The sequence below is a fragment of the Hibiscus syriacus genome, unplaced genomic scaffold, assembly GCF_006381635.1.
Source record: "Hibiscus syriacus cultivar Baekdansim isolate YM2019G1 unplaced genomic scaffold, ASM638163v2 tig00001825_pilon, whole genome shotgun sequence".
NCBI lineage: Eukaryota > Viridiplantae > Streptophyta > Magnoliopsida > Malvales > Malvaceae > Hibiscus > Hibiscus syriacus.
In genome coordinates this window covers 966,116-992,542 of record NW_024061893.1, presented here as the reverse complement: position 1 = coordinate 992,542, position 26,427 = coordinate 966,116, and the positions used below count along the sequence as shown (strand labels likewise).

At 35.4% G+C, this 26,427-nt stretch overlaps 2 protein-coding genes and 2 pseudogenes across 2 annotated transcripts; all 4 read left to right on the top strand.

Moving 5' to 3' along the window:
- Positions 1-8,666: 8,666 nt before the first annotated feature.
- Positions 8,667-9,209, top strand: LOC120136481. Its single transcript, XM_039152505.1, has one exon. It carries the CDS (start codon positions 8,667-8,669, stop codon positions 9,207-9,209), a length of 543 nt encoding a protein of 180 aa, XP_039008436.1.
- Positions 9,210-11,874: 2,665 nt separating this feature from the next.
- On the top strand, positions 11,875-13,054 carry LOC120135194 (annotated as a pseudogene).
- A 1,551-nt stretch (positions 13,055-14,605) lies between these two features.
- Positions 14,606-18,928, top strand: LOC120135967 (clathrin interactor EPSIN 1-like). The gene is made up of 11 exons (XM_039152101.1): positions 14,606-14,871; positions 14,978-15,029; positions 15,784-15,863; positions 15,988-16,066; positions 16,177-16,260; positions 16,359-16,504; positions 16,586-16,831; positions 17,183-17,313; positions 17,538-17,830; positions 18,167-18,557; positions 18,648-18,928. The coding sequence occupies exons 1-11, from the start codon at positions 14,831-14,833 to the stop codon at positions 18,869-18,871; spliced, it is 1,767 nt and encodes a 588-aa protein (XP_039008032.1). The 5' UTR covers positions 14,606-14,830; the 3' UTR covers positions 18,872-18,928.
- Positions 18,929-21,795: 2,867 nt separating this feature from the next.
- LOC120135955 lies at positions 21,796-24,974 on the top strand (annotated as a pseudogene).
- Positions 24,975-26,427: the final 1,453 nt, after the last annotated feature.

Here is a 26,427-nt window from a genome sequence, read left to right as displayed (position 1 = left end):
TCGTTTAGCCAAAATTCAGATTTGCACAATTTCGCATAGAGATTTTTATCCCTGAGAATTTGCAAAACTAGCCTCAGATGTGTGTTGTGCTCTTCAATGGACTTCGAGTAAACCAGTATGTCATCAATAAAGATAACAAAAAACTGGTCCAGATAGGGCTGAAAAATCCTGTTCATGAGATCCATGAAAGCAGCAGGTGCATTCGTTACTCCAAATGGCATTACGATGAATTCATAATGACCATATCTCGTTCTGAAAGCCGTCTTCGGAATATCTTTCTCCTGGATCTTCAATTGATGATAACCCGAACGTAGATCGATCTTCGAAAATACCGAAGCTCCTTTTAGTTGATCAAACAAGTCATCAATGCGCGGAAGGGGATACTTGTTCTTGATGGTCACCTTATTAAGCTGTCGATAATCAATACAGAGACGCATTGATCCATCATTCTTCTTAACAAATAACACTGGAGCTCCCCAAGGTGACACACTTGGTCGAATAAATCCTTTTTCTAACAAATCTTGCAATAGATTCTTTAACTCTTGCAATTCTTTCGGAGCCATCCGATAAGGTGCCATTGCAATTGGAGCGGTTCCTGGCATTACTTCAATTTGAAATTCTACCTCTCTATCCGGAGGTAATTCTGGCAACTCAGCCGGGAAAACTTTAGTGAATTCTTGAACAATTGGAATCTCCTTTAGCCCTTTTTCTATAGCTCTTAAATCTATTACATTTGCAAGAAATCCTTGACATCCCTGTAACAATAGCTTCTTAGCTGACATTACTGACATTACATTTGCTAAGGGATTAAACTTTTCACTGCTCACACTTATCTCTGTTCCTCCTAGACTTTTCAGGGTTACCTTTTTCAATCTGCAATTAACCTCTCCATAATAACGGAACAACCAATCCATTCCCAGAATCACTTCAAACTCGTCAAAGGGTAATTCCATCAGATTAGCAGGGAATTCAATTCCCTGAACCTTTATGGGACACCCCTTACAGACTTTATTCACCCGAGCACTATGGCCTAACGGAGTCGTTACTATAATCTCCTTACTCGTAGCTTCTAAGGGAATCCTCAATTCCTTTACTAACATACTTGTAATATAAGAATAATTGGAACCCAGATCAATCAGTACCAATACTAATTTATCATACAACTGAAAAGTACCTGCTATAATATCAGGGTCATCACGGTCTTCACTTGTCTTTAGATTGTATACCCGAGCAGTGGATCGAACTTCAGGTTGAGCAGAGAATTCAGACGGGTTCCTTCCTCTGCCTCTTCCTCGTCCTCTTTGTGAGGAAGAACCAACTCTTCCAGATGGTGCAGGCTCACCAACAATCAATGGACAATCCCTGATAAAATGTCCAGCATCTCCGCATCGAAAACAAGTCCCAGCAGCTATCCGACAAGCCCCATAATGGTTTTTCCCACAGTGCTGACACTGTCTCCCTTGACTCGGAGTAGATCTCCCAACACCAGATTCCACTGACTGCGTCTGTCTAGGTCTTGCCTGACTTGCTCCCCTAGCAGACGATGCAACTGATTCTGATCTAGCTTGTGATCGAAATCCCGAGTCTCTTCCCCTTTTTGATGGTACTGAGCTAGAAGAAGCACCTGTTCTCTTTGATGTTTGAACTCTAAAATCCTCGAATCTCTCATTCTGAGCTCTTTCAAGAGCCTTGGCGCAATTGATCACCTCTTGGAACGAGGACAAATTCAACACTATCAACAATTCTTTAAGTCTAGGGCGCAAGCCCTCCACGAACCATTCGCAAGCATCTTTTTCAGTAGGCACAAGCTCAGCTGCAAACCTGCTCAGCTTATTAAACTCACATTCGTACTCATATACAGAGCGGCTCATCTGCTTCAAATTCATAAACTTCTGCTTCATTTGTCGGATAAACTGATCTCCTATATACTTGTTTTTAAATTCTTCTAAAAACAAAGACCAAGTCAACTGGTCGGTTGACATCCTCATGGTGACGTTCGTCCACCATATCCTCGCCTGACCAATCAATAAAGATAAAGATCCATCTAATTTCTCCACTTCAAAACAGTGGAGACCATCTAACATGATTTTCAAATCATTCAACCAAAGATCCGCTGACACTGGACCTTCCTCAGCTTCTCCCTTAAATTCGGGAGCTCCTAAACCTCTCAACTCTTTTACTACATTTATTCTTTGAGTTAGTGGAGCAGAAGGTTGAAGACGCGTCAGAATAGCGTCTAACGTTCTGAAGAACGTATCTTGATCTTGCACAGGCACTCCTTGAGATGCCTGTTCTTCACCTTGCCTGGCCAGGGCAGGTGAATTACTGCTTTCAGCATGCCTATCTTCTCCCGCTTCACTTCGGGAGCTATTATGTCTGGAAATCTAATAAAAATAAACACATTGTTCTATTAGCAAAACATCATACTCATACTATACCAGATCAGAAGTTCTCACTCTTTGTTGGCATGTATTCCATTTAAAGACTCTATAGACTCTGGTTCATGCCTAGAATCGGCTAAACCATAGCTCTGATACCATTAAATGTAACACCCCCAACCCGTACCCGACCCGGATATGAGTCAGAGATATTACATTGACTTTTAAAACATAACTCTTAACCAATAATATCAAAATATTTGAACTTATATTAAGAAAATACGATAATATACATATTGTAACATAAGTTTACCAAAATATTCAGAGCATACACAACTTAACCCTTTAATTACATGCCAACTGCCATTTACATAACAAAATGACCTACTGATTAAGTTGCTTCTGATCTGGTGGTTGCAGGAGTAATGCTGTCAAGCTGCTTCACCTGTCTCATCTACTTTCTCGGATCCTACGTGTGAAACACTCACACGCTAAGTCATCGACTTAGTGAGGCAATGTAATAATAATAACAAGGCAATGTAATGAAAATTTCATAATCATATGAAATGAGATGGAAGCATGTACTTAATCAATATAGTCTACATCATCAATATCCATACCTGTAAGCATATTACTTTAACATTCATGAATTCGTATTAATAAGTTTATTGGCTCATGATATCATATTGAGAACCTAATGTATCTGAGTAATGTGAGGTTGTGCACTATGCTGTCACCACAGCTCGTATAAATGCACCGAAGTGCCGCGTAGAATTGCACCGTAGTGCCATATAATAATATCCATAAGGACCACATAGAATTCCTTAAGAATCATATACATATGCTAGGGATCACATATGTGTCTCACCAGACTTCACACATGTTCCAAAGAATATATATATATCCCGAAGGACCGCGTAGAATATTGTCCCGAAGGACCACGTAGACCCTCTACCCTTGGCATGCCAACTATACCTATAGTTCTCATCTACATAACATGGGCTTTTACATTTCACGTAGTCTATATCGCGTAGACATGTAAATTCTTACCTTTTCACATAGCTCATAACTTTTCCCGCATATTCATGTCATATAATGCATTTTATATGAACTCATGTCATGTCTCATAATACAGAATATGCTCATGTACCAAGATATAAAATCTAAACTTATCACAAGTCTAGAATTGAGTATATTTCTATAATTATGCTATGCATATGCACTCACCTATATTTCTTTATCTTTTCCTCGATCGATCCTACTTGTAGATTGTTCCCGAACTCGTGTAGGCTCAGTATCTACATAAACATAATTTTCAAGATGATTATCAGATGTCTATGTCTTGAAATTAATCTTTAATAGCCTACCAATTTAAGGAATTAATAGTTTAGTCTTTCTCTTTTTTTATATGGGGGAATCGGTTCCCCCCTGGGGTATCGATTCCCCTCTAGCATTATGGAAATTCATATACGTTGAGGGGGTATCGATTCCCCTTGAATGGGTACCGATTCCCCTAGCCCAGAAATCCTATTTTGAGCTCGAAAATCATCTCATTTCAGCTCAAACATTCATATTTCACTCCCTTTAATACTCTTAGCTTTCATACACTTACTTAAACTAATTATTATCCATTCAATACCTCTAAAACTAAAAAAAAAACTAATCATCCATATAGAATTTAAGAATCTTACTCAAATTCCAACTTGTTCTAATTTTAATTCTATCACTTCATACTTCTTAATTAACTTATTGACAAGTCAAAAATCTTATTCAAACTTCAAAAATTCATCCATATCAAAATTTCATCTAAAAACTCCTTTTCCAAATCTATCTCTAAAACATTTATCTTGTTGTCTTAATGCCATATAAGCTTTCCTTTAGCTTATATAACATCCAAACTTCAATTTCCAAGCTAAAAATCAAAGAAACTACCAAGGTTCAGATTCTTACCTTAAACTTGGGTCTTCACGTTTGGAAGAAGAGAAGAGAGAAATCTGGAAACATTTGTTTCCTACTCAAGCCCCACGTGGGTTATAATATAACCCCATAAAATTTTTAATTATTATTTTTCCTTGCAAATGACCATTTTGTCCTTAAATTCATTTCATATTTACTAACAATTATTTTTAAACTATATAATTATTTTACTTTAATCACCAAATTCTGAATTTTCACAATTTAGTCACTAACCCGTTACTTAGGATGTTACAGCTTGCATGTCGAGAAGAGCCCAGTCTTCATTCTTCATGCCCTCTGGTTGTTTTCCTGATAGAAGTTGATATAGATTTTTCTGGTACAGAAAATCTTCAATCTGCATCTTCCAAAAGCCAAAGTCCGCATCATCGAACTTTTCAATTTTCACTTTCCCTTCGTCTGCAGCCATCGCTCCCACTCGAATCTGGCTTCTTCGGATCGTTTCTGACAATTTGTACGAACCATCGTGTATTATAACACCTCCGTCGACAAACTCGTATCGCTGACAAAATTTTTACTATTCACGAAATTCACTATTCATGTGAATAGTAATGAATAGTAACCTCGCAAAAATTGACAAAATTCACAACCAAAAACTCTGATACCAGTTGTTGGGAAATAAACCGAGTATAAGTAATTTCCCTATAACCAGATTAGTGAGAATGCGAAATAAAAGCGGAAAAATAATACCCGAAATTGATAACGGATTTCAACCAATTGTGCTTACGTCTCCGGACTGCTGCAGATCTTTTACTAAGAGATAAAATTTACAGGTGTTTACAAAACACTCACTGCTCACAAGAAAGCTCTCTAGTATTGGGAGAAAGAAATGATTTTTGGAATGGTTTTGAAGCTAAATGAGTTAGGGTATTTATAGTTGAAACTAAGGACTTAATCTTGTAAATACCCTAAAGCCTAGGGATTAATTGTGATTATCCCATTATCATTTTTCAACAAACATCTACCAAAATTTGAAAAACTATTTTTCAAAGAAAAAATTACCAAACTTTGAAAACCATTTTTTCAAAGTTGGTTGCGAAACTTGAAAATCATTTTAACAATACTTTCAACATAGTGCAGTGTAGAAAAGGAAGGTGAAGCAATGAAGAAAACGAGAGTGTAATCGAGCCATTTGTTGTTGGTGAAATTCATTAGAATGAAGGGTCAACATTCAGTATTCGAGTAAGTCTTGAAAAAAGAAAGATATAAATCTTGAAACTTGAAACCCTAAACCACCTTGAAAAAACTAACTCTGCAACTATTCGCTATAAATCTTGATTGTCTAACATTCCGAAATTTATAAGAATTCAAAAAAGAAAGAAAGTTATTTTCCCTCTGACTCTCTGCTCTTTGGGTTGAAGAAGACGAGGGAAATATAAAGAATGGTTAAGCTTACAAAAGCTTGGTTCTTTCTGGAATCTTGATTGGTTAGGGTAGTTTTTTTTCTTTTCAGTTTTGACTTTTGAATACAGTCAAATGTGAACATGTAATCAGCTCCTACAAACTTTTTCTTAAAGAGCGTTTAAGCAAGCTTCTGCCAAAAGTGTTATGATTAAAACGACGGCGTAAACCTAATCTAATTCTTGAGATCAATAAAAAAAGGTTTCGCTCTTAAACCAAGAATTAATAAATGATTGGAAGTGAAGTTTACGCGCAGAGGGAAATTAGAGTAACTGAAAAGCGCGTAACTTGTAGAGCAAACAACAAAGCGCAGCATCAGGATTTGATTGAATTACCCGCATTGTATATTAGCTTCGTACGTGATTGGATGGTTACATATTATGAACTTTTTGATGGTGTGATGTAACGGTCGTTTGAGTGAATGATGAATAAACGTTGATGGTCCTTTAACTAATTCAAAAACCACTCCTAACAACCTAACTGACTTCTAATCATCTATTACACACTCTAATATCATTCCAAATAAAATCCTGACCTTTGTAAGCTTTTATGTATAATCCACTGTTTCAAAAATCGAATTTATGATGGTATAGATTAAATGATTGATTGGATTTGATTAGTTCAACAATCAATTGAAAAATCAGTTTAACAATAATTAATATATATAATTCAAAACCCATTTATCTATTTGGATAGTCAAAAATATTTTCTCGTTTTTCTTTTTTAAAACAATTTATTTAATTCTTAATTTTATTCCATCAGTTCAATCTATTAAATTGTAAAATTTAAGTTCAGCTAAATCAAATTTAATTCTAATAATCATAATAATATGTTAAAACTTCTTATTGTAGCCTAACCGACTCTTATTCTCAAAAAATGGATGTTTGAAGAACATATTATATTCGTTACTTTTATCAATTATCATTGTTATTGTTATTTTTATTGGTCGAATTTGGTTAAATATCTTGTACATATTGAAGGGCGATCGAGCTAGCTTATGCCATTTGGAATTTATGAAATGTTGGCGTCAAGGCCCAATATCGGTCGAAGTTTCAGCCTTCTTTTTCTTTATCCAACAAATACCCAAAACTACGACTCATGTATTGTTATTACTATCTGTCCAAAATCAACCTAACACCGGTAGAGTTGAAAAAAATAAAACCTTAAACGGGTGGCACGGAATTCATAGCGCGAAACCACACTTCTTTTTGTTAGCAACAAAGAGATATATAAGGTACGAGAGTCTTAATATATGATTAAGTAAATATGTTATTTGGCTAAATTTAAAGATAATGATTAAAAAGTAATTTTTTCATGTATTATGATATTAATATAATGAGAATAAAAATTCAAATAATCCGTTTATGATAAATAAATAATACGAGTTTGGATTTATTTACACAGTGTAATTTTTTCAGTTTCATACATATTTAATATTGTTTGATGAGTGAAAATAGAAGGATAAGATTAACTCCTTGTATTTTTTCTAATGAATATCTTATCATTTCTTATTGTCAACTCCATCCATCTATTTTCACTCATCAACGGTCTTAAACATATGTAATGTTAAAAGTTTTATTCTATGTAATTGAATCTTATTTCTTAATTATAATATTTACATATAGGAAAAAAAAGAAAACAAAAATAATGATTATAGTCGTCATTTTTTCTAACTAGGCAACTGTTTCATATTTTCTTGGGTACATCGTTTTAGGTAATTCATTTTTATGCAGTTGGTAGAGCGCAAGACTCTTAATCTTGTGGTCGTGAGATCGAGTCTCACGGTGGACAATTCATAATTCTGACTGCCGGAGGTCTTCTACGGAAGTTGCTCTCAACCTGGCGTTGGAGGCAGTCTACTACCTTACCTCCCTCTCACCCATTACATATGGAAATAGGATCAGCTAATTTATATTTTATTGGGTGCATTGGTTTAGGCAATTGTTTTGTGATAAGGCAGCCTAATCCATGTTTCATAATGAAAAAGACTATCTACTTGATACATAGATTTGGAATATACTTTTTTTTGTACACTTGAACAAAGCAGTAAACTAGTGTCTCAGCTGGTGCTCCTCGTTCTTATCCGCTCCCAACAACACCTGAATTTCAGGTGGAGGCAACTTTAGAATAGCGGAATCATCTCCTTGTAGAAGTGCGAGATTCGCAAGTTTATCGGCGCATTTGTTTCCTTCACGCCAGATGTGCCGAACTTCAACCACCCATCCTTCCTTAAGGATGTCTAAACAATCATTTACCAAATCAGTTCTAGAGGCGTCAACCATTTTGTCTCCATTAAAGAGGTTTATAATCCATTTTGCATCCATCTCTAGGATTAGGTTTCTAAGCTCTAGACTTTTCGCTAACAAGAGACCCTGCTGAGCCCCCCAAATTTCAGCGAGCGAGCTATTAACCCTCCCTAGTCTAAGCATGAATCCCGCTTTCCAGTCCCCATTGCTATCTCGGATCAGACCACCTGCAGCCGCCAGGCCAGAATTCATTTTATACACACCATCAGTATTTAGAATCCAACCCCCTTCAGGAGGTTTTTTCCATTTAACCCAATAAGGATCATTAAACATCCTGCTAAGTGAGTTTAACAGGGCTTTATCTACATCCATTGCAAGCCGTTTGGCATAGGTAATCACTTGAGAGGGATCCATTGATGTTTCTTTAAAGATCATTTCATTCCTGCTCTTCCATAGTCCCCAAATAGTAGCCATGAACAAAGGTCCCCATTCTAATCCATCGAGCCCGAATTTCTTATAAAGACAGTTTGATTTCAGCCAATTCTCGAAATCCATCGAAGTGAATCGACTGTCCTGTTCCGTAGCATTTAATTCTTCCCAAACAAATTTAGCAATGTTACACCTTCGGAAAATATGATCGATTGATTCTTCCCAAACAAATTTAGCAATGTTACAACCTTGGATGATTGTGGGTGATTTTAATGATTTTGCTTCACTTGATGAACGTGTTGGCAGCAGCTTCGATTGCATGGACCGTATCATCAAGTTTCACGAACACTGGAATAGGTGCAATCTAATGGATGCTGGCTATGTTTGTAGTAAGTTTACATGGACTAGACACTCCCAGGGAAGAGTCACTCTTCAGGAAAGGCTTGACAGGTTACTGCACAATATTGAGTTGGTTGATTGTTTTCCTAATTTAAGAGTGGTTACCTTAACTAGAACGTATTCTGACCATAACCCGATTCTGGTTAACACGGATTTGGAACTGCCAGTCGATAAAGAGAAACGACCATTTAGATTCGAAGCGGCTTGGATGATACATGATGATTTTAACAGGATTTTTAGTTCAGCATGGGATAAAAAGAAAAATTCTCTTGTGGATGCGGTGAAAGAGACTAAGAGAGCTCTTATAGAATACAAGGAGAGTACTTTTGGGAACATATTCAAACGTAAGAAAATTCTGATGAAACAACTTCAAGGCATCTAGAGATCCATAAATTATTTTCATTCGAATTACCTTCAAGAATTGGAGAAGACCCTGGAAGCTGACTATCAACAAGTGTTGGAGCAGGAGGAAATCTTTTGACTTCAGAAATCAAGATTGGACTGGATTGTGAAAGGCGAAAGGAACACAAAGTTCTTTCATCTAACTACGATGATAAGGCGCAAATTTAATAAAATAGTTGGTCTGTACATTGAGAATGTTTGGGTTACGGGAAAACAAGACCTTTGTCAACATGTTTACAGATTTGGAATATACTAAACCACAATAAAAGAAAAAAAAGAAGGCTAAAAAAAATCCAAGTGAATAGGTTATATTTTTGTCGCATTATCTTCTAAAACGCCTTCTTCAGATTGAAGCAATTTCGTAACAGAAGATAAAAGGTTGAAGCAACTTGAATAAATGTTCATCTTAATCCAAAACTAACAATGAGTAAAAAAAATGATGATTCATCAAGTTGTCACTTTTTTCCTAGAGCAAATGGTTTCTCATTATTTAAATAAAACATCGTCTAAAATAACACTTTGAAAGAATAGTAAAATGTTAATATTAAAATGATCTTTAGAAAAATTGAGTGAAAAATAATTATTGTTGACTAATTTAATAATGATTTGTCAAAAATTTGCTAACATGCAAAATATAAGAAAATACACAAAATTATAATTAAAGAACATTGTAAAGCATGTGTATCACGCTCGTGTACAAAGAAGGCAACAAAGAACCTTCCGAGCTTCACGCGTGGCTGCAATGCACGAATCCGAATCTTCGCCCCTGGACCTTGCTACTTGCAGCTCACTGCGGTTTTCCATCTGTTGGCCGACGAAAACCGTAATACCGCATAAATCAGAACATTTCTCGCTAAAATATAGTATCGATATACCGAAATATTTTCCCGTTAGATCTCAAAATTTTACTTGTATACGGTTACGTCTCGTTACAAATAATTTTACTCCTATATCTCATTATTCATTATTAATTTTTTTAAATTAAAATTTTAAACTTTAATTATAATTGTTTTAAATATTTCAAATAATTAAATTTTATGAAATATATATTTGAAAACTATTTGATCTAAGGTTTTTAAAATACATTTTTCATATTTTTATCAAAAATAAAATTTAAATTATAATGAGTCAAAATTCAAAAATTTGTCAAAGAAAAGTCAATAAATAGATTTAATGGGGACGAAGAGAGTATTAAATTTTAAGTACAGTGTTTTAACCATTCTAAAGCAATTACATGCCTAATTTACTTTAATTTACGATAAATTACATGCCTAATTGTTTCCGTCCTCATCAATTTAAATTAGTGAAGAATGTGATTAAATTACTTTAATTTTAATTACATTTACTTTTAAAAATTTATCAATTATAATCGTTATAAAATATGTTACATTTAATTAATTATATGCAATTACACCCGAGTAATTATAAATAATAGTAATTATTTTGAGACGTTTAAAAGAATTTTTATATCACTTTTTCATTAGGTTTATTTCATTTTAAATTTATTTTCAAGATTTATCGAACAGCGATTTAAATAAATAGAGTCGATCTCGTGATATTTTATACTGTTTATTCTGAGCGTAGAGACAACGACTCAAAATATCAAGAGGGGTCCCAAGTGGACAAGCAAACAGTTTTCAACTCGCAGAAAGACAAACTATAGAATCATCCGATGGTAACGCACTTTACCAAATCCACGCAAAGGCTCAAATCACTAATTTCCTTGGCCCATCAGCCAACTGTATTACTAAAGCTTAGCTCGTTTATTAAAATAATCAACAATTATATAAAAAAATTAAAATATAATAAAAAAATAAATTCTTTAGAGATATTTATTTAAAAAAAATATTAAATATTAAATTTTCAAACTTTTGGGGTTCAGGAACCTATAATTACTCAAATAATAAAAATTAAATGTGTATACATACAATATACATATAAATTCGAACAGATAATTTATAAGAGTGTTTAAATATTTATTTTTAAATAATTTCTTTTAATATATATCACTTTTTAATCATCATAAATTAATAAAAAAAATATGTTTCGTCTATGTTAACTTTTTCTCCTATATTAATTCATATTATTATTATTGTTGTTTGAGAAAGATATGCTATTTAATTATTTACTTTTCACCCCAAAGGAGTACTATTTTCATATATGGAGAGAGGTGGTAAGTTTTTTAACTCAACCATGATTAAGTGGGAACAACTACGGGTTGAGGAACCAGTTTATAATCAAGAGAACTGATGCTCTTGTTAGGACATCTTCAGCCCTCATATCTACTCTACAACATATTTATCTCTACTCTAAAGATGAAACAGTAATTCATCTCCATCATTATCTCTACATATAATAAAAAACCCAAAAAACAGAAGAAAAAAATCCTCAATATTAAAATCAGGAAAAAATTCAAAAATCAGAATAAAAAAATCATCAACATTCAAATAAAAAAATCAAAAAATCCTCAACATTCAAATCATAAAAAAAACCAAAAATCAAAAGAAGAAAAAATTGTAGCGCAACTACAGTGCAACGCCAATTGTAGTAGCCCGACGCCACAATTCAACATAAAAATGATGATGGGCTGGAGCATAGAATCATCTCCAAAGTGGAGATGAATGCCACTCAAGCGATGCGCCGGAGATGGCCTTAGAATAAAATAACGATGTCCAAAAATGATAATCGGAGAATCAATCCGATTAAATCGCACGATAAAAATACTTTCAGATGACCTATCCAATTATCCGACGGCTAACTTTCCATTTGTCAACTTTAACTGCAGCAATGCATTCGATAGTCCTTGTCCCGTCGATTACCTCGCATCTCTCCACCGTTTTCTACCGTCAAATGACCATGAGTCGGAGTCTTCGAGTGAGGATTCAGACTTACCTGTCGATGCATTTTCATGCCAACATTTCCGGATGTACGAGTTCAAGGTGAGGAGGTGCGCGCGTGGAAGGTCACATGACTGTACCGAGTATCTGTACGCCTACCCGGGTGAGAAGGCCCGAAGAAGGTACCCAAGAAAGTTCCATTACTCTGCAAGTGCTTGCTCCGACCTTCGCAAAGGAAACTGTAAAAGAGGCGATTCACGTGAGTTGGCTCACGACGTTTTCGAGTGTTGGCTCCACCTTGCTCGTTATCGTACTCAGCCTTGCAAGGACAGTACATGTTGTAAAAGAAGGGTTTGCTTTTTCGCTCACACGCCATAACATCTTCGGGTGTTGCAACAGCAGAGCCCCAGAGGAAATGGGTAGGATCATGTTGGTTCGCCCATACGCCACCGTCAGGAGTTAGTTGGTACTTCATCGACTTCCATTTTGGCTTCGCCTCCTTTATCCCCACCTTCTGACTCACCTCCTGACTCACCTCCTATGTCACCCAGTGGCTCATTTTAACTCGGTGAGTGAACTTGATGCTTCTACGAGAAGCCTGCAACTCGGTAAGGCCAAAACGCGTGGTGCCTGTGCCTGGGGACTGCAAGTGGGATCGGGATTCGGTTCCCCTCGTGGCTCCCCAGTCCGACCCGGTTTTTGCAGCTCTCCTTCAACTCCAACTCGTTCTAGCCTCTGGGAATGCAACGCTTTCGAAGATGAACCTGCGATGGCGAGAGTGGAGTCTGGGAGAGAGTTGAGGGCAAGGATGTATGCAAAGCTGAGCAAGGAAAATACTCTTGGCCGTCGTGAACCAACCGGGTCGGGTCCTGATGTTGGATGGGTATCCGAGTTGGTGAAGTGAAGCTGTTTCTTCGGAAAGGATAGGGTACTCGGCACGACGGCATCTATTTTTATTTACTATTGAAATTTAAACAAAAACCGGTGGCCTTTGTGAACGTTGACGATGCATCTGATTTGTATATTTGGCACTGCAAATAGATGACAAGGAAAGAGAGGTCGGAGAAGTCCTATTTTGTGGTGCTACTACTACAAGGACTTATAAGGGATGCCGAAGAATGGTTAGCGGTTTGTTTTCCATTTTGTGAACCATTATGAATCGTGCTTTACTTCCGGATATTAATATTATCTCTGTAATCTTTCCTATCATGCTTGGAAATAATTATACGTGGACGCCAAACATCAAATAATTACATATTTTACAATAGTATTAATTTTTTTGACTTCAGAAAATTGTAAATGATCAATATATTAAACTTTAAAATATATAAAATAATTTTAACTACTCAAATTTATTAATATTTTACTAAATCAAACTTTGCGTGTATTATTATTATGTTTATACTTTTTGAGTTAAACATGAAGAATATAATTGAGAATGATTTATATGAAAAAAATTGATTATTCTAGTGGTATTATTGTCCAAAGTGATGAGAATTATATGATATCTAAAAATTTAGAGAATAATGACATTCTCGTTACCGATATGTCTCATGGTTCCCATCGGCTTCTATCATTTCTATGGTGTTAATGCATTTATAAAGTTGTACATATTCTAATAATTCATTCAAATAAATAAATAAATTCCCTAATCAATGTAACTTTAGTTTTTTCAACTAAAGATATTATAAAAATTTATCAATAATGCTGACAAGAATGTGTTTTCCTTTGACTTGAAGGCATAGATCCAATCGATGAGGTTGGCCCATTGAATTCATGATCTTTTGTCAACTATAATTCCATTTACACCCGTAAGGTGGGTGCCATTTTGATTGAAGGGAGAATAATTCACCAGGATAGAATAATTTATTTCTGGTCATTTTGGTAGAATAAGTAAGCAATTGTTTATCTTGACTCACATCAAGGATGCATAAAACATTAATTATTCACCGTGATCATTTGATTGTCATATATTTTAAAGACGCAGCTGAAATGTTGTCTCGACTATAAAGTGAAAGAAAATCAGGCTGTGGATGCATAATTTAGGCCAACAAATAAAATCCAGCCACGAAGGAGGATCAATCGGGCTCTCTGCTTCGACCGAACGCATGGAAATTGGACACAATTGGTTGGCGTTGGGTTAATATTAGTACGTTGGATGGTTCGAGGTGAAGGTTTCAACAATTTATAATTGTTTTCACTGACAACATATCAGGTAAAAATTCTACACTATATTTTATAAACACTATAATTTCTATAAAATAAATTAAAGTGGATGATTAAAATGAAAACATAATAATAAATAGATGATCAAATAAATAATTTTTTTTCTCAATTCTACATCCCTGCCTTAAGGAATAATTTTGGCGTGTAAAAAACAAACACACTTTAGTTAAACCCTAGAAATTTAAATTCTAACATTTTGTTTCCAGTTTACAACTTTATGTCGTTAAAAACTCAAAATATTTATTTATTAATTTGTTACTTTGTAAGTTTAAATCTAATGGAGGTGGCCGTGGTTGAAAAGGGTAAAAAAAAAACCCGGAAAGAGTAGGAAAAGGGAAGAAAATGAAGATATATTGTGACCCATCAATTATCATCATAATCTCAAAAAGCACGGCCTGAGTAAATCCATCGCTTCTACAAAAGAGTTCAGGATCGAACATTCCTCATCTTAAATCCTCGCAGATCTGCGCCGTCTTGCTGAATCCATCTTAATATTTATTGACAGTTTTAATCTCTTGCTCCTTTTGTTAGATCGGTGATGGATTTCATGAAGGTCTTCGATCAGACGGTCCGTGAAATGTAAGCTCTAACCCCCATTCCTCGAAATCTTGAATCTATGTTTTTTTTTTATTGTTTTTCATCAAAGATCAGTTGATCTTAAATGCATTTTCTTTTGGTATTTCAGAAAGAGGGAAGTTAATCTAAAGGTATTGAAGGTTCCGGAGATCGAGCAGAAGGTGAGATCAATTGCAATTTAATGTTTATTCGGATGCTTGTTGCATGGAGAAATACGCTTATGATTTTATCAGTCGTTATTAGATTCGTTAAATTTGTTTTTTTAAAAGGAAAGAGTAAGCTTATAGTTTGGTGAATGAAGTAAAGAATCCACACTGGTTGAGTGTAAAATATAAATGATTGTGAGAAATCATAATATATATACTGAAAGTACTGGATTCGTCTTTGAAACGAAGGTTTATGATATTATTGGAAGCTGAATTTGAAGTCAGTTATTACTTGCTAGGATATTGCTTTTGATTCAGCTGAAAGACATCGTAAGTAACTTATGTTAATATTCTACTTGACCTTTTGGATTATAAGTTTGTCAGGCGGTGTTGAAATGCTTTCATCAAGTTTGGGGAGCGATTAGTGGTGCAAATTGAAATACCTTTTTAGTCGTAGTCAATGTTTTAGATCTTCCATGCTTTGCCTTTTTTATCATAGAAAGGGTCAAAGTTTATGATGTTGCACCTGATCTGTAATAAATTGTTACCTTCTTTCTTGTGGTGAAATTTGGTGGTTTTATCTTTTAAAATATGTAACTGAGTCACTAGTTCAGAACTTGGTAGGAAATGATAAAAACATATTGCAGTACGCATGACAATATTCATTCTTTTTTTCTTCTGGTAATACTTTAGTTTCCATATGAAGTGCATGCACCGTTCTATATTGAGATTGATCGGGTTACATATTTTATATGGAAAATGTATGCAGGTATTGGATGCTACGGATAATGAACCATGGGGCCCTCATGGCACTGTATTGGCTGAAATAGCACAGGCCACAAAGAAATTGTAATAGTCAATTTTTGCAAATATTTTCTTTTAACATTTTGTTTTGCGTCTTTCTTGTGGTGGATTGATGTTTGAAAGACATCTGACACTTTCTGCTAATTTGATGTACTATCATATCTTGTAGCTCTGAATCCCAGATGGTTATGAATGTGCTTTGGACAAGATTGGGCGAGACTGGAAAGGACTGGCGCTATGTTTACAAGGTATGCATATTCTGGCTAGCCATCTGATACGGTGAAATTGATAAGTACTTCCAAACTTTGTTGGCTTATGCTTTTCGTGCCTTGAACATCCGAAACCATTTATCTACCAGGCATTGACTGTTATTGAGTATTTGATTTCTCATGGATCTGAACGTGCGGTTGATGACATAATAGAGCATACTTTCCAGATCTCTGTAAGTCCTGAATTCCTTTAATTTTCTTTGCAATGTTTTTGGAGCAAACTTTAATTTCTCTAATATTCAACTTATTCTATTTGTTTTGCATTTCGCAGTCCCTTACAAGTTTTGAATATGTTGAGCCAAGTGGGAAAGATATGGGAATCAATGTCCGAAAGAAAGCGGAAACTATAGTGGGCCTTTTGAGTAATAAAGAGAAGATACAAGAAGCTAGGAACAAAGCTGCCACAAACCGTGACAAGTAAGTTTTCCTTCTGGAAGTGAAATTCTATGCTTGCTTTTGTTATTTTCATTGACTAACTGTGCCTGTTACTATTTTTAGGTACGTTGGCCTGTCATCTAGTGGCATAACTTATAAGTCCGGTGCATCCTCATACAATAGTGGTGGCTTCCATGGTGGTGGGGATAGGTATGGAGGCCTAAGTAGCAGAGGAGAAAGTGACAGTTATAAAGAAAGCAACAGATATGGAGAAGAAAAGTCGAATAGAGATACCTATGTGAAGATGCATGGAGGGACTGCAAGTGAGAGCCAAGGGAATTCCTCTAAGGAGTCTAGACTTCATGGAAGGTTTATGTCTTACACTGTTCATTATTATTTGAAAGTTATTTAATAACCTGGGTTTATATTATTAGCTTTAAGTTGGAGAAATTTATTGGGCATATCCATTTTATTTGGTTATGAACTCCATAATTACTTTTACATGCTGCAATGCCATACATTATGTTATAGGAATCATGATGCTTTTGTTAATCCGTTTGTTTTAGATGATGGCTCCTTTTTTCACAATTCATAATACCTTGACGATGGAAGTTCATAGCACTTGCAACCCTTGCAGATATACTTATTCATTTTTTTGCACCTGTTCCCCTCCTTTTCCCTAGCACTTCAATAATCTTATATTGTAATGTTTGTTTGCAGCAAGGACTCGAAGAAAAAATTCTCTTCAAAGTTGAGTGATTCAAATAAATATAGTCAAAGCGCAAGCACCCCTTCAAGTAATTATAATGATGAATTTGATGATTTTGATCCCCGGGGAACATCCAATTCTAGTAAGAAAAAATAATCATTCCTTAAGTTGAGATTTGAGAATGCTTCTTCATAGGTTTTCTTTTTATCTTTCTAACTTAAATTTAAACATGTTATAAGTCCTGTTTCTGCTAGTTCATTTTGTCGACGGGCCTAGGGTTTGTTGAAAGTATGCTCCTTACTCTTCAGTTATGGGTTTTATGTAGGATTTGTTTTATAACTGCATTGTTGATTATTCTTTTGACAGAGCCTGCGTCTGGAAGTTCTAATCAAGTGGATCTGTTTGGGCCTAGTTTGATGGACGACCTCTTTGATGCACCAGCATCAGTCCCTATGGAAAAGTCTGCTATGAATATTGATTCAGCAGATGTTGATCTATTTGCTGATGCGACTTTTGTGTCAGCACCAACCAAGGTGACTCACGAATCAAGTCCTCAGACACAGGTTGATCTATTTGCTTCCCAGCCTGCCATTACTCCAGCCTCTCCAACTGTGGACTTATTTGCCTCCAGTGATCCAGTTGTGCAACCAGACATAAAGGTAGCAGACTATGAGCCCTTAAATGCTAGCATTATTAAGTTACCTCTTGCTGTTCCACTGGAAGTAATGGTATATTTTGTCATTTTTTAAACAGATAGAACTACCTTCAGAACCTGTTTTATTTCTTTAATGAAAACACACACAAATAAAAAAAAAACTAGTTCACTTCAGAACCTGTAATCTTAAAAATGCTTTTAATTGAGCATGCATTCTGTATGTATATTCATTAATTTGTTAGATATCATAAAGAGGTATTGACTTGCTAATGAAGGAGTTGGGCCATATCTTTTAATCACGAGGAGCTGAAATCCACTTCCCCTTTTCTCATTTGTGCAGGAACAGGTTCATTTATTTGCTTCCCAGCCTGCCATTACACCTGCAGCATCTCCAACTGTCGACCTCTTTTCAACTGCTGGCCCTGTTGTGCAACCAACCATGGCAGGAAACATTGAACCAGTAAATGCTAACATTGTTGATCCATTTACTGCTGTTCCACTGAACAATTTTGATGGATCGGACATTTTTGGTTCATTCACAACTCATTCTGATTCAGCTTCAAAAGAACCAAAACAAAACTCCACTACTAATGATGGAAAACTAAATAACACGAGCACCAAGTCTTCACAAGACTCTAAAGCTTCTCAAAAGAAGGATGGTTTTCAGGTTAAGTCTGGAATTTGGGCTGATTCACTAAGCCGTGGAATAATTGATCTTAATATATCTGCTCGTAAGTTATCCGACTCTAGTCTCTACTCTTGCTTGTAAAATGTGTATTTGATTTTTTTGACTTTTTGTATTGTCATTTGAAACCTTGCAGCCAAGAAGGTTTCACTGGCCGATGTAGGAATAGTCGGCGGATTGAATGATGTAGATGAAAGAGAGAAAGGACCTCCAACTTCATTTTATATGGGGAGAGCAATGGGGACAGGCTCTGGTCTTGGTAAAACTGGGTTCAGTTCTACTAACGAAGCAGCTGGGGAAGACGATCTATTCTCAAACCTTGGAAGCCACCAACAGTATCAATTCGGTAGCTTTAAGTAGTTTAGTTACTTTCCCCTTGGCATTCATTTGCCTATTTTGGTATGTTAGCATTCTTATGTTTGCAAACCTGGTTTTGGTGGGTGAGTCTCCCAACAGAGATTTTCTATATACACAAAGGCTCGAACTAGAGATCTTGCTTAAGCAATTTGCTTAACAACTTGAACCAATCATTTTAGTTACAATAATTGTTTTTGATCAAGTATTAGTCCAGTTTTCATTCGGTTACATTTATGTTAAGTTGATTTTGATTGTCTTTGTATTCGTGGTTTTCGTATCTGTAAACTATAATAATAATTGCATTTGTATCAATTTTAGAAATATAAAATTAAACAGTATTGAATAAATTTAACATTGATTGAATCAAATTAAGTAAAATTTTAAAAAATTGAATCATACATTATTATTTAAATTAATACTTAATTATTATTCAAGTCCACGTGGCAAGTATTTAGTTGTTAATCTTGGCCACGCTGGAGTCCAACAACAAAAGGAAAAATCGTCAAATCCTCGGAAACAATTTTCTAGTAGTAAAGGCCCATTTTTTTCAATGCAGTCTACTGGAGAGTGTGAAAGAGAAAGCTTGTGTCTGACGCTGCTAATCAACGCGAAAATGGTGAAGTTCATGCTGAAGATCGCTGCCGAACTCGAAAACCTAACCAACCTCCAGCCTCAGGGCGGCTGTGACGATCCTTCCTTCTCCTACCTGCTCATAGTCTCTCCCTCCCTCTCACTTTGCCTTGACTTTGCTTTTGTTTGCTTCAGCTGACCTCATTCCATTTTGATACGATTTTCTACTTTTGAATTGCTTCGTTACTTATCTACATTAAAAGCAGATTTGTTTCTCTTATTGTTACTCAAGTCATCTCCGTTTGAACCGATTGATGAATCGCATTATGCTTGCGCCTTTGTGATTTTCTTGATTTTTCTTTTTTTGGTGTCGTGAAGATAATTTGCTTTGCTTAAAGATATTTAGGTTTTAGTTTTGTTTGCAGATAATCACCTGTTTTTCTTAAAGATATTTTCGTTACGAGCTGGAAAACCTATATGTTTCCTACCCTTTGAAATAAAACTGCAAGAAACTGTTGTGGTATGCTTCATTTCAGTATCATCGGGTGGTATACTTTTAAGTTATACTTATATTTATTGCAACCGGTAAAAAAATTATTTTCTTTTTTCTTTTTATTTAATCACTGTCATCTAATTTATTGATGGATTATTCTGAATAAAAAATAACCCTTTTGTTTAAAAGAAAATTTATTAAGTTGAAATAGAAGTAAATAGTTATTTTTTAAAAAATATTTTAACAAACAGGAGTGATATTTCTTTCCGTGAAATTTAAAAATTAAGTAACTTTAATTTTATTTTTATAATTTCAATTTAATTTTTTTTAATTTCTAAATTTATCTGTTGTCACGGTGTTATAACTTGGTCAACTGCATCCTCACTATGCCTCGTGGTTTAGGCAACATTACCCTCATGATGCGTTTGGTTCACGGAATGTAAGATTATCAGTGGGAATAAAAGATTACCAGTGAGAATAAAAGACTACCAGGGAATAAGATTACTGGGAATGTTGTATTTTGTATTTGGTTGGTTTAGCAGGAATGTAAGATTACCGTGTTTGGTTAAAGGAATAAAAGATTATTGGAATGTATATTTGACTAAATTGTCCTTATTATATATTTGTATAATATTACAAATTGTAAAATATTTATATATTTTCTTTAAAAAATTAAATTCATAATATTTATATAATTTTTTTACAAAATTAAAAATATAAAAAAGGTTTAATGAAAGGGTACAAATTTGTTTAACCCCTGAACTTTATATAAAATTTTAATTATAGATTTTTTTTTTTGTAAATCTAAAATAATTTAAGGATAAATTTGTAATTTAACCTTCGTAGAATTTTTATTATTCAATGACAGAAGAATGGTATTTTTGAAAAAAAAATAAAAAATTAAGGACATTTTAGTCTAAAACGCCGGTAATGTTACAATACCTAAGGGAAGGGAGGTAATGACATTCCCGGTAATATACCCCAAAAAATCTACTATTGATAATAAAACATTATCGAGAATGAGATTCTCAGGTCATCAAACCCTCACAATTGTGTAGCCCGCCTTGCTTATATCTTAGTTTTTATCTACAAACGAAGCTACTTTCTCCTTTTTACTCCCCAACAATATACCCATCTACTACTCGCATGATTGACGAGAAAAAATGTTTTAAAACAGTTTCATCTTTTTTTACTTTCTATTGATTCAATAATCTAATCACCAAGTCATAACAAATCTTAATGGTGAATATATCGATCATATCTATGCAATAATTGCAATATTTTATTAAATTTGATGTTTAGAATCAAATGTCGTTCGTTCAACATTTTATCAAAAATTAATTAAATATTATAAAAGTTTTAAAAAATATATTTGAAATTTCATAATTTAGTTTCAAATCTTTACGTTGAAACCTAATTTAACTCGCTGAATAGAGAACGGACGCACGTTAATGATAAAAAAGAATAAAAAACAAAAAACACCAGGTTGATTAACGACTGAGCGTTAAATACCGTTAACATTGATGTTAAGTCCGGAGAGAGAAATGAAAATTAATCACTCCTCGCAGGGCTGGGGCCTTCCTATATCTTTCCCGTTCAAAGAAACTTGAAAAATCCAAAGTACAAATTTTCATTTATGCTATTTATTCCAAACTGTAGACTAGCCAACCTTCTCCATTTCTCTGTACTTTTCTTTTACCAAAATTTTCTGTCCTCCTCTGCCTAATCTCTTTTACTGTTCTTCCAATATTGATGATGATCAATACTAATCTGGCTACCATTCAAGCACCTAAAATTTGATTTTACCCCCCCCCCTCTTTTATTCGTTTACTATATTCATCATCTTTTCCCCCAGTTTTCTGATATTTAGGAAAAACACTTTCATCAGATTAGTTCTCTACCTTGATCCTGGCTTAGGGTCTTGATAGGAACACTGTTTATCCAATACCTTTTGTTCTCGCTACAATAGTTTTGAGTATTCATATTTTTTGGGTCTGGTAGTACAACTTTTCGTCTCTAGATCTGTAATTATATGATTGTTTCTATTGTCAAAAAGGTCTATATTTTAAGATCTTTAGATACGAAAAAACCCGGAGATTTGATTTTTTGTGTGGCTTAATTAATTGTTTAGGGATCTAAGATGCAAGAGCTTTTAGTTTACTGCATTTGACCTGGAAACAGAGGACATGGTTTCTGGATCTGTCCCCGGAAGTTGAATTCGGGTTTAAGTGTTGTCTTGAAAGATGCAAACAAGAATTGGATCGGTCGGGTCATTAGAGGAAGGCAAGGATCCGGGGGTTACAACTAGGACAAACCAATATAAGACTCTGCCATGGAGGGCACTGCAGCTATTTGGATTCTTTATTGCTCTCTGTATTACTTTTTCGATCATCACTATATATACGATCCGGCGTTCCGGGATTTATAGCGCGGTAACTACAGTGAAGTCTAGTTTTGTGCCGTGTTATGAACAGTCAAATAGTTTAGAAAATTGGAGAAAACCCCAACAATTTGCTTCATTCAATGAGTGATAACGAGTTATTATGGAGGGCGTCTTTCGTGCCGCAAATAATGAAGTATCCATTTAATAGACTTCCGAAGATTGCTTTTATGTTCTTGACCAAGGGGCCCTTGCCACTTGCTCCTCTTTGGGAGAGGTTTTTCAAGGGCCATGAAGGCCTTTATTCCATCTATATTCATTCACTGCCGTCCTTCAAGTCCGACTTCCCTCGTTCTTCAGTATTCTACCGGAGACAAATCCCAAGTCAAGTATGGTACTTAAACTCCCATTCATTATTTAATCTGAGTTTTCACTTGTTTCTGAATTTTATTATTTGTTTCTCTGTGGCGTGGTTTGTGTGTGTTTTTACTTGCTTATGTAATTCACGATGAGTTAGTAAGTTCCGTTGCTTTGTTCTTATTCTATCTAGAAATTCTCATCTGTAGCTTCTATGCTGACAATGAATAGCATGCTTGGGTAACTTCTAAAATTTTGTTATCTGGGAATTCTTGGTGTTAGACAGGTTAACATGCTAACATAAATGATCAGAAATTTGGTTTTTGAAGGCTATTCATGGAACTGCTGCCTGATGTCCTGTCATTCTATTTTTCTTTCTTTTCAACGACAGTTGGTATGCCTTAAATTGCAGTTTTTGTTGTTTATAGACATACATGTATGTATCCATATTGATAGCACGAGATATATTTGATTGTTCAACCTGGATCTGTTATTGCCATCAATTTATGAAATCTATCTAGATATACTGTGTGCTTATTTTGAGCTTCAAACTGCAATTTGGGTTTAAGACCCCTGATATTATATCAAACCTTGTTATCAATGCTTGCTGCAACTAGAGAGACAAAGTCATTTTCAATGTCATGTAAAAGTGACATAAAACTGTATGGTTTGGAGACCTTTCAAGTTGTGAGTGGGGGAATGGTTGCTTATAGTCAACTAAAGGTCTGCTTTAGAACCAGGTAGGAGATGGACAATGTGTTGTGATTTGAATTTCACAGGATTCTTGCTTGGCTTTAAAATCATGGTCTTTAAGTGAAACTAGGTGTGAAAGAGGTGATTTTTTGTTTGGGTTTCCATTGGAAGATAGAAAAATCTGTTAAAGAGGGAAAAAGATGAAGAAGTTCTGCCAGACATATCAGAGACTAGGACAGATTTGAAAATTAGTGCTCGTAATCTTGAATGGTTCAATTCTTACTAGAAAAGTTTGTGTTTTTATCCTTGTCTTCTTCTTCATCTCTTTGGAATCATATGATGTTAAAGTGGCTGTTGTGATAGCTCCTAGGTATGACCTATAATTACTATGTAAAATGTTGGCTGTTGTATTTGAGGGTCAAGCCTACGGGGTAATTTTCTTCTGCTCCTAGGTACTGTCATCTTCATATTACCTGTTGTTATTTTGTTGTATTAAGCATCTCTCTTTCAGTTACACCACACCTAAGCAAATTGCTGTTATTGCTGATTTTTTTTTTAATTCCCATCTTCATTAAATAAATTATTTGCACTTGTTCTACAACACTTCAAATATAGTTTTTTATACATTTTGCATCCCCTCCCCCCCTTTTTTTTGGGGGTAGAGGAGTTCCTGATTTCTGTATTTGCTTCCTTGGCAGGTTGCTGAATGGGGAAGGATGAGCATGTGTGATGCTGAGAGAAGGCTCCTTTCTAATGCCTTGCTTGACATGTCGAATGAATGGTTTATCCTCCTCTCCGAGTCTTGCATACCGGTATACAATTTCAGTGTTGTCTACCAGTACATAATGAAATCCAAATATAGCTACATGGGTGCATTTGATGACCCTGGGCCTTTTGGTAGAGGACGTTACAATCATAATATGGCTCCTGAGGTGAATATCAGCAAATGGCGTAAGGGGTCCCAGTGGTTCGAAGTTAACCGGAAGCTTGCAATCAACATAGTGGAAGATGTTACATTTTATCCAAAGTTTGAACAGTTCTGCCGACCAGCATGTTACGTTGACGAGCATTACTTCCCCACCATGTTAACAATCCAGTCACCAAATCTCTTGGCAAATAGAAGCATCACATGGGTTGATTGGTCAAGGGGTGGGCCTCATCCTGCTACATTTGGTAGATCAGACATTACAGAAGAGTTTTTCAAGAGAATCCACGAAGGTCACGAATGTAGGTACAACGATCAGCCGAGTTCGACTTGTTTCCTTTTCACCAGAAAATTTGCACCGAGTGCCATGGAGCCTTTATTACGGATAGCACCAAAGGTTTTGGGGTTCTGACTGTGGAGTGATGAAGTAAACATAGAACCTGCCACTGCCAGATTTTGATCTTGATGCTAAATTAGAGATTGGATTCATGGGATTATTGGTAGCATACCAGGTCCTTTCCTTGATTTCATTAGTCATTGCATACAAAGGTGAAATTTAACCCTCTTCAGTGATACATGATGTTTGTGTTTTACTTGTACACTCTCCTAATTTTTTGGAACTCCCAATCTGATCTGTTTGTACAGACAAGTTCAAAAAATAAATCAATGTGAGTGGCCATTATTATTATTTCATAATTCTGAATATATGGAATTGATTTTTTTTCCTTTCGAGATTGTATTCTGGTTAAGATTCATTTCTCAATTATTCATTGATCAAACCCATAGATTTAGGAAAACATATTTTGAAGACTCTTTTAATCAAATAAGTTTTCAATATATGTTTTTATAAAAGTTAATTATTTACATAATTATGATTAAAATTTTAAAAAAATATTTTAATGGGACAAAGACATCGGGAAGATTCTTACAGCAGAACCAGGGTTTAAGAGGGGGGGGGGGAACAGTCGTGTCCGCCTGTCTTTGGCTTGGAATATTTTAAATAAAAATAAGTGTGCATTGGGGTCCTCCACGTGTTCTCCCTCATTTGGCTCAACCTGTCATGTGGTGTTTTGAGGGTCCCTCAAGGAATCCGCAAAATTTTCAGTTAGTTGACGACGGAATCCGTCAACTGATGTCCTGCCTGCCCGCCCCATTCGTGTCTCCTCTCATTTCTTCTATTATGACCTCACAACCGTAATCTTATGCGCGTGTTAACACGGATAAATACCAAACCTCCATCAATTTTTCGAACCCTTTCCATTGGCCATTCGATGCTTAAGCTGTAGCTCCGTAGTGCCTTCCTTGAAATGAAGATGAATCCCATTTGGATGGAAGTACATAGAGAAATGAGCCAAAACAGCGACGGAAAACGTCTGCGTTTCAAACGTCAATCAGACCTAGTCACATCATTAAAAAAATACAGCGGTTAATGAAAAATTGACACGCGTATAATTAAATGAGCTAAGTTAAGGAAACTCGGGTAGGCGCTAAGAGTCCCAGCTGTAAAACTATTACGATATGAATCTCCATGCTGGAAACCCGGACAGCTGCCCGACCTTTCCCTCTTTCCGCTTCTCTATCTATATATTAGACCCCACCTATCCGTCCTCCCAAACACATTGTTTCCATCTTTCATCTAGAAAGCAAAAGAGCCAATTTCCTGCTTTAGGCAACGCTCGAGTCTAGAACTGCAGAAATGGGTCTGTCCAAGGCATCTCTTATGCTTGTTCTCGTCGCTTTTTGTGCTCTCATGGGCTCAGCTATCGCTGCTGATGCCCCAGCTCCGAGTCCCACCTCAGGAGCCATCTCTGTCTCATCCTCATTCGTTTCTGTTTTCTTTGCCGCCATCATGGTTCTGTTCTTCGGCTATACTCTCAGGATCTGAAGGATGTTTACTCTGGTGGTTCGTAGCTATGGATGGCGTACATAGGGTCCTTGTTTTTTCATTTTTATATACCATCTTTTTGGATTTTGAATTTCATGTGGAGTTTTAGCAGTAATAGTATGTGTAGGAGTGACTATATATATATATCCGAGTCTAGGGAGATGATTAGCTATGTGATGCACTGCACATATTATTCATGGTTGATGATGTTTGGATTTCTTTGTTTCAGTATTCTTATGGACTGATATCATTTTTA